The sequence below is a fragment of the Cottoperca gobio genome, chromosome 6, assembly GCF_900634415.1.
Source record: "Cottoperca gobio chromosome 6, fCotGob3.1, whole genome shotgun sequence".
Lineage (NCBI taxonomy): Eukaryota > Metazoa > Chordata > Actinopteri > Perciformes > Bovichtidae > Cottoperca > Cottoperca gobio.
In genome coordinates, this window is record NC_041360.1 from 23,556,538 (window position 1) to 23,570,388 (window position 13,851).

The window sequence follows — 13,851 nt, forward strand, 5'->3', positions numbered from 1 at the left end:
GAGTAACCGGGTCATGATTTCTTCTTCTACACAGAAGTGTTAATAAATATAAGCTACTCTTTCTGATGAGTAATAAATATATTCCATTCATAAAAGCTTTTACATTCGCACTTCTAAACCTACTTCTCCGTTTACTTCTCTTTAAAGTCCCCATGTGCAGCTGTGTTAGAGGTGGAGGTGACGGAGAAGAGCTCCACGTTCCCGTTTTTGTCCCAGTGAAGAGTTTTGTTGGTGATTGTTGAGGTCAAATGTTGAATGTTTCTTCTTCCTGTCTGGGTTCTGAGGTCTGAGGAGTGCTGCTCTGGAAACACACTTCTGCAGAAGACAAAGAGGAGAACATCTTTATACGTAGTGAAGAACAATTACCAAGACAATATGTCATAATATAATGACTGAGTGATGTTTTATTGAGGTCACATGTATTTGTCTAGTGATTGTTTTATATTCTATACTGCCCTTGGAGAAGGTATATATATATATATATATATATATATATATAAGTCTACTAACAGCTGACACAATGTGAAACATGAAGCTTTGTTGTGTTTTCCGTTAATTTGTCTTCTGCAGAATGTTTTTTTATATATATATAGCACAATAACATCTGATTTAATGTGATGAAGTGCAATAATCAGTATACAAATATGTAATTTACCACAGCTGTAAGGTGCTTGAGAAGTGTAGGAACCCTGATTTAATATACTCGAGGTTTAAAACAAAGTGCTCACACCTGTTGGGGTCCTTGTCTCCGCTGCTCCACGTCAGCAGGGATAATATCAAGCTGTCACACAAAAGAACATTATATAGCATCAGTGTCAAAACTCAAAGTCAAGCTACTGATTGCCGTCTGTCCAAGTTGATGTTACGTAATTCTCGTGCTTCATTGCCTCCTGGTTCAAACCGCTTTACCTGTTGGTGAGTAAGATGATCAGCTCGATGGGCAGCACGAGGAGCGTCAGCAGGTACAAAACCACTTTCACTGGAAGGAACTCGGTGAGCTGAGACCACCGAGAGTCCCCTCCATGACTGTCCCTGCACGCCTCACACAGCACTGACACACACACACACACACACACACACACACACACACACACACACACACACACAGTTAACAACTACTTTGATAATCAATTTTCAGCCTCGAATGTGGAGACTTCCTGCTTCTCTCTGTTTTAAATAATATTTAACTGAATATTTGGGTTTTGGACCAACAAAACTAAATATTTAAAGACTTCACCTCGGATATTTTATATGTTATATGTTGTCATTTTGTACAGATAGAAGAAAAGTAATATGTAAGACAACAGAAGAGAGACGTCTGATGGATTCTGAGCCACATCATCCCCCTGTAACAACACAACTGTTGTTCAACTACAATCAATCCAAGAATGAAATAAAACAAACACATAATCTGTCATGTTGAGGTAATCTACTTATTATTACAATGATTTTTTATTTATTATTTACAAGAAAGTACTATTATATTTCATTTTCCACTTCAACTCTCCAGCAGTGGTCTCCCTTTGCTCAAAGGTTTAGGGCAGGCAGTGCATTCATTACATGTAGTCGTACCGCTTTCCCTTTTTTAACGCCAACTAAACCCTTTTTCTTTGACTTACGTTTCCTGATGCCAGCCGGCAGCTGCTCTGTGACTCTCACGTTTCGTTCATAACATGTCTTGTTGGACTCGTCTGCTTCAGCCGCCTCCGTCATCAGCTCACAACAAGCAGGTTTGACTGCGTCCGTCTCCGCCGTCAAACTGGGGGGAAGACACTGTGTGCCAAGCAGATCTGTAACAGACAGGTAGCTAATAATAGCATATTTTAGTTGTTACTACGTGGTGTGAACCAGAAGAATGAAAGAGTCAGTCGTGAGGATGATGAAGGTGGAAGAGCTCACCTCTTTGTCTCAGGAAGTGAAGAGCATCCATGTAGCCGTTGTGGCAGATCTCAGCCAGCTTCTGTGGAAACCATGAAGCTCTTCTTTTACATAACAGAGATTCATTTGCCTTTTTAGTTGTATACATACATGTTCTTGCCGTGACAGAGAAAAGAAGAAGAGAACATGTTTAAACTCCACAGTTTGAACGAAAAAGCACGCACCTCAAGCCTGGGAGGGAGGAAGGACGTACAGACCCGATGCACATTGCCCGTGTTGACCTGGATGCTTACGTTGCCGTAGTGCACCTCGAAGAAGTTGAACGTCCCCTCTCTGGGGCAGATGTCGCTCTCGCCGGAGAACGGCGCCACAGTGATGGTGTTCCTCTGCTCGAACAGAGGCAGGTTGTTGCTCAGGGCTCCATCCATGTAGTGCTGAAGAGAGAGAAAGATCATTATTGTGTGTATTTAAAGTAATAAAAGTTCAACATGTCTCTCCTTCTCTGTGCACCATGAAGCAGCTGAGTGTGTGCAAGAAATCGCTACTCGGATTATTTAACTTAAAGCCCCTATTTATCGGATTTAAAGGGGCTTTAAAGTAAAGAACGCAGTAAAACCATACTGTTTAACAATCCTCTCACAGAAACTTAAATGCACGGTGAATCTACTCACCACTCCGCGGTATGACGGGGGGATGAAACCGCAGTAAACAGGGAAAAAGCAGCTGCACATGAGAACCTGCAAAGACAGACACCTCATCGTCAGCCCCTCAGCTGCTGGGATATAACCAGTGGAACCAGACTGCACACCTCCACACTGTAACTCTCTTCTCTCTTCTACCTGAATGAGCTCCTCTCTGCTGTCAAACTCTGACACCAAAACGTTGGTCCCGTCAGACAGTCTGGTGAGGGACACGCAGAGCTTTCCAGACGCCCGGAGGTGTGCGTCCGCCGGAAGCTTCTCCAGCAGGTAGTCCCGGACTGACCACAGCAGACTGAAGGTCGGGTGGAAAACTCCCAAAGTGTGTTTTCGGGCCTCTTTCGCCATTTTCAAAAGATCAACACAGATCTGCTCTGAGGAGGAACATGTAGGAAAATCAGACTTTTAAATACAGCTGCATTTATTCTGATGAGTCAGAAATAATAACATGAACCTTTAATAATATTAAGTGCTTTGTTATTCGCTGTTTTGTGATTATTTTGGATGTATTGAAGAAGCAAAAGTTTCACCTCACTGAGCTCCTCTTGTAGCTGTGAAATGCATTCTGGGTAATGTAGGCTCACTGTTCTTTCCTTGTTGTTGCTTTATATTTATGAGTCATTTTTTATCATGTCTATTTACAATTCAAGGTTGTTGTATCAATATAGTATTTTTTGTTATTGTGATGTTTCTTTTTCTTTTTTATTGTTTGTGTTTGTGAGTGTTTTTCCCCGCTCGACCTCCCTTCGCTTTAAACTCTGTGAACTCTGGAGTTTGCTCTCACTATTGCATGAACTCTGTGCAAGTACAATGTTTACAATGTAGTCTCAATAACAACACTCGCTCGGTGACAACACGACCTTTCTCAATGGCCAGTTATCACTACGGGAAGTCAATGAGACGTACGTAGTTGTATAACTAAACAAACATAATATATATAAGTATAATTTGTGTCAATAATTAGATTTTATAAACTCACAGATTGTATTTGTTCTTTAATATTCATTCCATATCACCACACTGGCAATACATTACTTATTAAGGAATTACTTAAAAGGCAAAATGTCTAAATCAATAACAATCCTGTATAAATCTGGGGATATATACAATTATAATATTTATTTATTGTTATTTACATATCTTACTGTGTGGAATTGTGGGGGTAAACCTTCAAAACAAATTAATCAGGCTGGGTACTATGATCACACAAATCCATTGTTTATAAAATGTCATAATATTAAATGTAATGTTTTGGTAAAGAGCTAAAACAAAGGTTGTTTTAAAAAACAATATTCACTATAAATATATATATATATATAAAAAAAAGAAGATATTCAATTTAAGTAAAACAAAATAAAAATAAAGTAAAGAATATTCCTTATTTTTTATTTCTGGAGGATAGCTTAAATCGATAAGAATGTAGGATAAGCATATACTGTATAAGCATTATGCTTCTGCCTTTACAGTCATTACTTAACTCTCTCTTACTTTGGGTATACTGTCTAGATATTATAAAGTTATTAATACTACTACTTATGTATTACATAATAGAGTAGTGAAATGGGCAATAAACTGTAACATCAAAGCATTAGTTGTGACCATGACGATGTGAGTGTCCAATGTACAGTAAACTCACCGATGGGAATGCCAACAGTCAGAGCCGCAGCCACGAGACAACCAGACGAAGCTCCGCAGATCTTCGAGGCTCCGTGAACCAGCTGAGGGACCCGCTCCAGGATACAGCTCAAAGCTCCCAGGTAGTAAATACTCCTGAATCCACAGCCTGCAAAAGAGATGCTCCACTCCTCGTCCCAGTTAAACATCTCGTCTGAGGTTCAACTCAAAACCACATCACTGTAATAACTGTAATCTTTACAATCATCTATCAGAGTTCAGCTGGTGCATTTGGATTCCCTTCAACATTCACTAAGATATAAACATTCTCTAATCTAATCTCAAGGATATTCACATGTGCAATGGGCAGTGCATCAGTTGACTATGCTATGTTATTGCACAACTTACTAGAATCAAATGTCACATGTTTCAAAATAGAAAACAGCCGATGTGCAATTAGGCCAGCAGCATGACATGTGATACTGTTTCCCTAACCTACTTTTATAACTATACTGTGTACATAACATGAGGGGGAAAGAGGGGAATCTCATTCAGAGGCATTTCTGCACTTGTTGCACATTATTGTACAGAAGTACAGGTTTGATGTAACTGTATGAAAACAATTATTTGAGTTTCCAGCCATTAATGTCGATATATTATCATTATATATTTTACTATAATAATACTTTTTACTATAAAAAATACTTTTTATTATAAATAATACTTTTTATTATAAATAATACTTTTTATTATAATTAATACTTTTTATTATAAATAATACTTTTTATTATAAATAATACTTTTTCATTATCAAATCAAATTTAAATCAAATATATGTATATAGCCCAATATCACAAATTATACATTTGTCTCAGTGTGCTTTACAGACTGTACAGGTTACGACCCTCTGTCCTTAGACCCTCTGTCCTTAGACCCTCTGTCCTTACACCCTCTGTCCTTAGACCCTCTGTCCTCAGACCCTCTGTCCTTACACCCTCTGTCCTTAGACCCTCTGTCCTCAGACCCTCTGTCCTTACACCCTCTGTCCTTAGACCCTCTGTCCTTACACCCTCTGTCCTCAGACCCTCTGTCCTTACACCCTCTGTCCTTAAACACCTCTGGGGTTTTCCTCAGACCCTCTGTCCTCAGACCCTTCCTACCCTCTGTCCTTAGACCCTCTGTCCTCAGAACCCGCTGTCCTTACCCCTCTGTCCTTAGACCCTCTGTCCTTGAGACCTCTGTCCTTAGAACCCTCTGTCCTTACACCCTCTGTCCTTAAAGCCCCTCTGTCTCAGACCCGCTGTCCTTACACCCTCTGTTCTTGAACCCTCTGTCCTAGACCCTCTGGTCCTTAGACCCTCTGTCCTTAACCCTCTGTCCTTAGACCTCTGTCCGCAGACCCTCTGTCCTTACAACCATCTGTCCTTAGACCCTCTGTCCTTACACCCTCTGTCCTTAACCCCTCTGTCCTTACAACACACCTCTGTCCTTAGGACCCTCTGTCCTCATACACCCTCTGTCCTTAGAACCCTCTGTCCTCAGACCCTCTGTCCTTACACCCTCTGTCCTTAGACCCTCTGTCCTCAGACCCTCTGTCCTTAGACCCTCTGTCCTTAGACCCTCTGTCCTCAGACCCTCTGTCCTTACACCCACTGTCCTTAGACCCTCTGTCCTCAGACCCTCTGTCCTTACACCCTCTGTCCTTAGACCCTCTGTCCTTACACCCTCTGTCCTCAGACCCTCTGTCCTTACACCCTCTGTCCTTAGACCCTCTGTCCTCAGACCCTCTGTCCTTACACCCTCTGTCCTTAGACCCTCTGTCCTTACACCCTCTGTGCCTTAAACCCTCTGTCCTTAGACCCTCTGTCCTTAGACCCTCTGTTCTTAGACCCTCTGTCCTTAGACCCTCTGTCCTCAGACCCTCTGTCCTTACACCCTCTGTCCTTAGACCCTCTGTCCTCAGACCCTCTGTCCTTACACCCTCTGTCCTTAGACCCTCTGTCCTTACACCCTCTGTGCCTTAAACCCTCTGTCCTTAGACCCTCTGTCCTTAGACCCTCTGTTCTTAGACCCTCTGTCCTTAGACCCTTGCATCGCACAAGGAAAAACTTCCTAAAAGAAACCCCATAATTAAAGGGGGAAAAATGGAAGAAACCTCAGGGAGAGACTGAGGAGGGATCCCTCTCCCAGGACGGACAGACGTGCAATAGATGTCGTGTGTACAGGATAAACAACATAGTACAAATACAACATTTGACAGAAATTATGTTGTGTTGAAAAAGAAAACGTTTGGATGAATCCAGGAAAATTTCAAAAAGGCTTCCCGGTGTCCAGCAGGACCAGGGCAGCAGGCGCAGCCACGATTCATGATCCTGACGTAAACTTTATCAGAGGCAACCTGCCACATGAGACACAGAAACTCTGGGGATGATGCCCCGGATGATGAGTTAGTGACATACATTCACATAAATGCATTCAGATAGAGAGGGAGAAGAAGAGAGGGAGGGGAGGAGAGAGGAAGAGAAGGAGAGCAGGGAGGTGTCCCCCGGCAGTCTAAGCCTATAGCAGCATAACTAGGGGCTGATCCCAGGCAAGCCTGAGCCAGCCCTAACTATAAGCTTTATCAAAAAGGAAAGTCTTTAGCCTACTCTTAAATGTGGAGAGGGTGTCTGCCTCCCGAACACAAACTGGAAGCTGGTTCCACCGGAGAGGAGCTTGATAGCTGAAGGCTCTGGCTCCCATTGTACTCTTAGAGACTCTAGGAACCACAAGTAACCCTGCAGTCTGGGAAGCGTAATGCTCTAGTTAGGTTTATAAGGTACTATGAGATCTTTAAGATATGCTGGAGCCTGACCATTAATTGATTTGTAAGTCAGGAGAAGGATTTTGAATTCTATTCTATATTTTACCGGGAGCCAGTGCAGAGCAGCTAATACAGGAGTAATATGATCCCGTTTCCTAGTTCTAGTCAATACACGTGCCGCTGCATTTTGGATCAACTGAAGAGTCTTCAGCGACTTTTTGGGACAACCTGATAACAATGAGTTGCAGTAATCCAGCCTTGACGTAACAAATACATGGACTAGTTTTTCTGCATCACTTTGAGACAGGATGTGTCTTATTTTTGCAATGTTACGTAGATGAAAGAAGGCAGTCCTTGAGATTTGTTTTATGTGGGAGTTAAACGACAGATCTTGATCAAAGATGACGCCAAGATTCCTTACGGTGGTGCTGGAGGCCAAGTTAATGCCATCCAGAGCTTCTATGTCATTAGAAAATGTGTTTCGGAGGCGTTTAGGGCCAAGTATAATAACTTCAGTTTTGTCTGTGTTTAACATCAAGAAGTTGCTAGACATCCAAGTTTTTATGTCCTTAAGGCTTGAAGTTTAGCCAATTGATTGGTTTCATCTGGTTTAATTGATAGATATAATTGGGTATCATCCGCATAGCAATGAAAGTTTATAGAGTGGTTCCTTATAATATTGCCCAAAGGAAGCATATATAAGGTGAATAGAATCGGTCCAAGTACAGAACCCTGCGGAACTCCAAGACTGACTTTGGCTGTCATGGAGGATTCATCGTTAACAAGTACAAATTGAGATCGCTCAGATAAATAGGACTTGAACCAGCTTAGTGCGGTTCCTTTTATGCCAACACAATGTTCCAGTCTCTGTAGTAGAATAGTCCTGATCAACAGTGTCGAAAGCAGCACTGAGGTCTAACAAGACAAGAACAGAGACAAGTCCTTTGTCTGATGCCAATAGAAGGTCATTGGTAACTTTCACCAGTGCCGTCTCTGTGCTATGATGAACTCTGAATCCAGATTAAAAAACCTCAAATAAACTATTATTATGTAAAAAATCACACAACTGTTTTGCGACTGCTTTCTCAAGGATCATAGCGAGAAAGGGAAGGTTAGATATCGCCCTATAGTTGGCTAAAAACTAAATAGTAAATACTTTTTACTATCAAATATACTTTTTATTATAAATAATACTTTTTAATATTATTACATGTGATAGCAGATTAATTGAGAGTGGTGCACCATAATTAGTATATATAAGTTGATAAATATTTAATTAAAAATCAATAAATGAAATGAATAAATACATTTATAACCTGCATTTTCTGTGACTAATTAAAAGTACTATTTTCCCATCTTTCTGGAAAACTGATATATGTTCCAGTGTTTTTCTGACTAATGTAAATCCAATTTATCAGAACCCACTGATCTTTTCTTTGATAGTAACAGTCACAAAACACAGGATCTTTTTGTATTCCTTTATGTAAAATGTTTGCTTTCTTCTCTTTCAGTGCAAAACTATATACAGTAGAGTCACTTGAATGCAGAAAAGGACACTGAATCCTCAGTTTTCTTGAGATTGGAAGTTTGCTCGGATGCAATATTTTGGATCCAGCCCACAGCTCTGCCCAAACCCCCGTCTCTACCTGGGCTTTCAGCCTTCGTCAAAGTCAAAGGTGGGGCTGACAGTGGGGGTGAGGGGTGGAGTCAGAGGCATGTGGTCCAACTCCAGATGTGTACTCCAGGGGAGGGTGAGACTGGAGGTGAGACTGGAGGGTGAGACTGGAGGTGGGACTGGAGGTGGGACTGGAGGGGGGACTGGAGGTGGGACTGGAGGTGAGACTGGAGGTGAGACTGGAGGTGAGACTGGAGGTGAGACTGGAGGTGGGACTGGCTCCTGGGGTCATTGGGAGAGCGTTTAGGTCTTCTTGTCTCTGGTTCAGGTTCAGGCCTGATGGCAGGCTTGTACATCTGCGCCGCAATAACCCACTGCAAAAGAGTGGAGATAAAGATTTGTATTTAAAAAAAGAGAGGAGCATTAGGTCGGTCCTCCACTTTCCTCCACCAAAACTTTCACATAAGTTCACGTACAACGTTAGCATGCACAGCTGAGCTTAAATACAGCCGAGCGTGATGGTTTTTAAATGCACTGTATTCATGATGAACAGGAGAAATTATTATTATACTACATACCTTTTATAGTCCTTCACCTTTCCCTTCCAAGCTAGTTTGTATACGCCTCCAACCATGCCGTAGAGCCAGCCCATGTCCCTGGGTACATCTGGGATCAAGTTCACAAGTCTAAAAGGGAGTCAGAGTCTTGGAGTCAAATATATATATCTATCTATATCTATATCTATCTATACATACATGTCCAGTGATAATGCCTTTCTGGGCAGTTTCACAAAGCACAAAAAGGCAAACACTGATCTGCTCTTGCACCTGTGGACAGGCTGAGGAAGTAAATCTGCTTTTCTCCTGAGATATGTCTTGTAATATAAACTGTTGTCCCACAATCAAAAATTCAAAAATTCAAAAAAGGAAAAGAATAATTAGACACAAATCTTCTGGTTTTGAGGATTGTCTTGCTGAATTGAAAATAGAAAGTCAGCAGGAAGGAGGGAAGATGCAATGATGCTACAACATCAAGAGGACACATATAGTGGGATTTGAGGAGAATGCTAAAGAGGCATATTAGAAATAATTAGTATGTGGTACTGCAACAGGTTGAACGCAGGCGAATACGCTGTACCTCTGGGCGAGAGAGTAGAAAGATTCCAGGGGCGTGCGGTAAGACGTCATCTTTGGCAGGTACTTGGTCATGTGGGACAACAGATCACCAGTTTGCGTCTCCCGACAGGCCTCACACAACACTGACACAAATACAGTAAAGAAACATTAAATATTTAGTTGTACTGCATTAACTGAGAGAGGCTTTTATTATAGTGTCTTCAATCTGTATTGTTTCCCCCGCTGATCGGAACCACGTCCCGTTCTTACCCTTTTTGACTTCAACAGGGAGGTTTCCTATGAGCTGTGGATCCAGCCACCAGTGCTCTTCCTGATGTGGATTCAGTCCTTTCTGTTCTGTGTTCTCATTGGACTCTGCAGCTCCAGCCGGCTCGCTCACCTTCAGCTCACAACAAGCAGGTTTGGCTGCGTCCGTCTCCAAACTCCTCGGAGGACACTCGGTGCCGATCAGAACTGTGATGGGCATTTAGAGGCACTGGATTACTGCTGCTAGTAGAATAAGAATACTTTCTTACCTTCTGCTTTTACATGAATATTCAACAGTGATTATGTCCTTACTTTTCTCCCGTAAGAAGCGGAGAGCATCTATGTAACCATTGTGGCAGATTTCCGCCATCGCCTGTAAGATCCAACAGGTGCTTGGTGAGGATGCAGGTAAATCTGTTTAATCTATACAATATTGTTAGTCACGGTTCAGAGTTACAGAGTCTTTGTGTGCTGTGTATTTAAGGTTGCAATAAACTGTTTCTGACCAGCAGGGGGCAGAAAGGAGACATTAAAATAAGGAACATTAATTATACAAGCGTTGGCTCAGACAGGACTTAGACAATAATCAATTGATTTTTTTAAATGTGCAGAAAATCAAAAGCTTGTGTGTCTCACCTGAGGCTGCGGGGGGAAGAAGGTGCTCTTGACTCTGTATGCGTTCTCTGGATTCACCTGGATGCTGACGTTGTTGAAGCGAACCGCGTGGAAGCTGTGCGCGCTCCCTGGAGGACAGAGATCGCTCTCACCGGCGAACGCGGAGATCGTGATCGTGTTTTTCAGGTGACACTGAGGCAGGTTGTCACTGATGGCACCGTCCACATAATGCTGGGTGGAGAAGGAGGAAGATCAGTGGGTGAATAATGAAGTCCAAGATATTGTACACTGTTTACATCAGGGGTGTCAAACATGCGGTCCGGGGGCCAAAACCGGCCGGCCAGAGGGTCCAATCCGGCCCGTGGGATGACTTTGCAAAGTGTAAAAATGTATTGTTTTGATCATAAAGTAAAACACTTGTTCCAGATACCTGTGACGAAATGTGTTGTGCCTTTGTAGATACACTGATCTGTAAGTTGTAATGTGTATATAATAAACTAATACTATTGTTGAAGTTGCACCTTTTTTCTTAAGAAATGTCAGGTTGTTCATAATGTTCTGTAAAAAGATAAAGTTTGAACATTTTCAGAATGTACTTTTTTGCACTAAAACGAAGGGAAACTTGTGGAGTTGTTGTTATTTATGTTATTATGCTGTGATGTTACTGGTCCGGCCCACTTGAGATCAAATTGTGCTGCATGTGGCGCCTGAACTAAAATGAGTTCGACACCCCTGGTTTACATGAAGATGTAATAACTAACGGATCATGCAATAAATTAAATCAACCTCCATCTTGAGGAAGTATGAAGTATAGGAGAATGACACAATGATGCAACTCTAGACATTTTGTTTGTCAAGCTTTAGTTTGTCTAACATCTTGTAAGAAGTATTAGTATTATTAGTTTTATTGCAGGGGCTTGTGTATTGCATTACATTAATACATGCACAAGTGTAACTTGTTGAAACCTAATTAAATTAATTATATGTCTTATTTGTAATGTGGAAACCTATTTGCCAGAATTTGACATGTTGGGCACTCTGCAGCAGGGTGTGTGACAATACGGAGAGGTAGAACCATATGCTCTAATCTGGTTCAGATACAGGTAATATCTTGCTTTAATTTAGTTTCAATTCAAGCACAGGGAGCCTCCTGAACTCAAGTCTCGAAGCCGTTTCCAGGTAACCTGTTTGCTAACAAGTACTAAATCATGTCGTGCTGGAAGGTTCAGCGACTGAGTGAATCTCACTGCAAACGTCCTGGTTTAAGAGAAAACTTTGCATATCCTAAATGGTTCACTCACCACTCCCCGGTAAGTAGGTGGAATCACACCGCAGTAGAAAGGGACGAAGCAGCTGCATAGGAGAGCCTGGAAAAGGCAGACGTCACTGCAAATTACTAACAGAAACACAAACAAGAGCGTAATGCTTTCATAACATAACAGCCTTTCACAAACTTAAACATATAAAAACAACAATGACTATATCACCACATTTCACATCTACTGAACTGTTTCCTCAGCTTAAATCCCAAATGTAATAGAATATACCTGAATGAGCTCCTCTTTACTGTCAAACTCTGACACGAGTACGTTCTTCCCGTTTGACACTCTGGTCAGGGACACGCAGAGCTTCCCAGAGGCTCGAACATGGGCGTCTTCTGGAAGGCTCGCCTGCAGAGAGTCCCGTACTATCTGCATCAGGTTGAAAGCCGGGTGCAGCGGCCCCAGTTTGTGCTTCCTGCTCTCTTTGGCCATGAACATCAAATGAGCACAGCAGTTGTCTGCACAGAGGACACATGAACTACAATGCTGAGCCATTCTACTGTAGAAAGGACTTTCTGCATGATTGAGTCAGATACTTGTAGGTTTTCTGTCCTTTCAGCTGAAACAGATTGATTCTGTTAAATACTCTTTATTCTTTATGAAATAACACCAAAGAAAACTTTGTTCTAACTTCTATATTTGTTCATTTCTTACCAGGTGATTCATTTTGAAATTAACATCACAATTACATTTAGCTTTTTACTTATTTATTTTATTTTTTATTTTACTGTAATAATAATAATAATAATAATAATAATAATAATATTTTTTTATTATTATTATTATTATTATTATTATTATTATTATTATTATTATAATATACACATTTAAATAGATAGATGGATGGTTTACAAAGTATTTTGGCAGGTACTATGCTTGGGTTTACATAATAATAATAATAATAATAATAATAATAATAATAATAATAATAATAATAATAATAATAATAATAATAATAATAACAGGATACTCATCCCCCAAGCAATTACATCAACAAATAAACTGTTAAGATAGCTTTATCTATAGATGTCAGGTTGTGTCTAAAGTCCATCTATAACTCTGTCCTAATGAGATGGAAGATCATATAAAGTCTGATAATAGGATGCAACCACAGCAACACGTCCACACAATGTTAACAGCTGTGGTTTGTCCATGAAGAGACTAATGTTGTCAGTGTGTGCAGGCAGTGATGTCTTATAAAGTGGACACATTGGAAGAGACAGAGGAATCACCTGGAAATACAATTACAAAATATATTATGTTAATTAAGGAAAAACAAATGTAGAATGTGTGTTAAAAGATACTCCACAAAGTGTAGATAGTGGCATTGAAATGGGGGATTTATTAAAGATCAAAGGTGTTTGGTGCGTTGTATCCAGGCCGAAGTATATAACACAATTTAATTATTTAAATGACATCTTGAATATTGTTTAATTTAACCCAGCACTTTTGTTAATTACCAACATAGCGTTAAAACGACATCTTTTTTAACGGACTTTGGTCATTAGAGATTGAAGGGGCCTTCTACTCACCTATGGGGGTTCCAATAGCAAGAACAGCAGCCATCAAAGCACCTGCAGAGGCTCCATAGATTTTGGAGGCTCCTTGTATGAAGTGAGGGAAGCGTTCAAGCATACAGCTGCTGACACCAACATAATAAATCCCCATAAAACCGCATCCTGCAAAAGAGATGCTCCATTCTTTCTCCAGATCCAGCATCTTCTCACAAACAAGAGCTGAGACTGTGGGCTGCAAATCCACCACCGACACTAACGAGTGAGATCTCAACTGTGTACAATTTAAATGATGGGGATTAGTGTTGGCCAACTCCCACGTTCATATCACCTGCACACAGCATCCAAAGGTGACAAAATATTTAAGATAACAAACTCATTTAATATAATTAAGACTTCTTGTTCCTATT

General features: G+C 40.9%; 2 protein-coding genes across 2 annotated transcripts; both read right to left on the reverse strand.

The window, feature by feature from the left end:
* Positions 1-131: 131 nt before the first annotated feature.
* LOC115009445 (patatin-like phospholipase domain-containing protein 2) lies at positions 132-4,399 on the reverse strand. Its single transcript, XM_029433406.1, has 9 exons — positions 4,213-4,399; positions 2,718-2,950; positions 2,550-2,615; positions 2,103-2,312; positions 1,900-1,960; positions 1,620-1,790; positions 910-979; positions 731-781; positions 132-315 (listed from the first exon to the last, which is right to left on the reverse strand). The coding sequence occupies exons 1-9, from the start codon at positions 4,397-4,399 to the stop codon at positions 132-134; spliced, it is 1,233 nt and encodes a 410-aa protein (XP_029289266.1).
* A 4,130-nt stretch (positions 4,400-8,529) lies between these two features.
* LOC115009967 (patatin-like phospholipase domain-containing protein 2) lies at positions 8,530-13,646 on the reverse strand. The gene is made up of 9 exons (XM_029434312.1): positions 13,460-13,646; positions 12,153-12,385; positions 11,907-11,972; positions 10,627-10,836; positions 10,303-10,363; positions 9,994-10,197; positions 9,746-9,866; positions 9,187-9,294; positions 8,530-8,982 (listed from the first exon to the last, which is right to left on the reverse strand). The coding sequence occupies exons 1-9, from the start codon at positions 13,644-13,646 to the stop codon at positions 8,664-8,666; spliced, it is 1,509 nt and encodes a 502-aa protein (XP_029290172.1). The 3' UTR covers positions 8,530-8,663.
* Between the last annotated feature and the right edge of the window lie 205 nt (positions 13,647-13,851).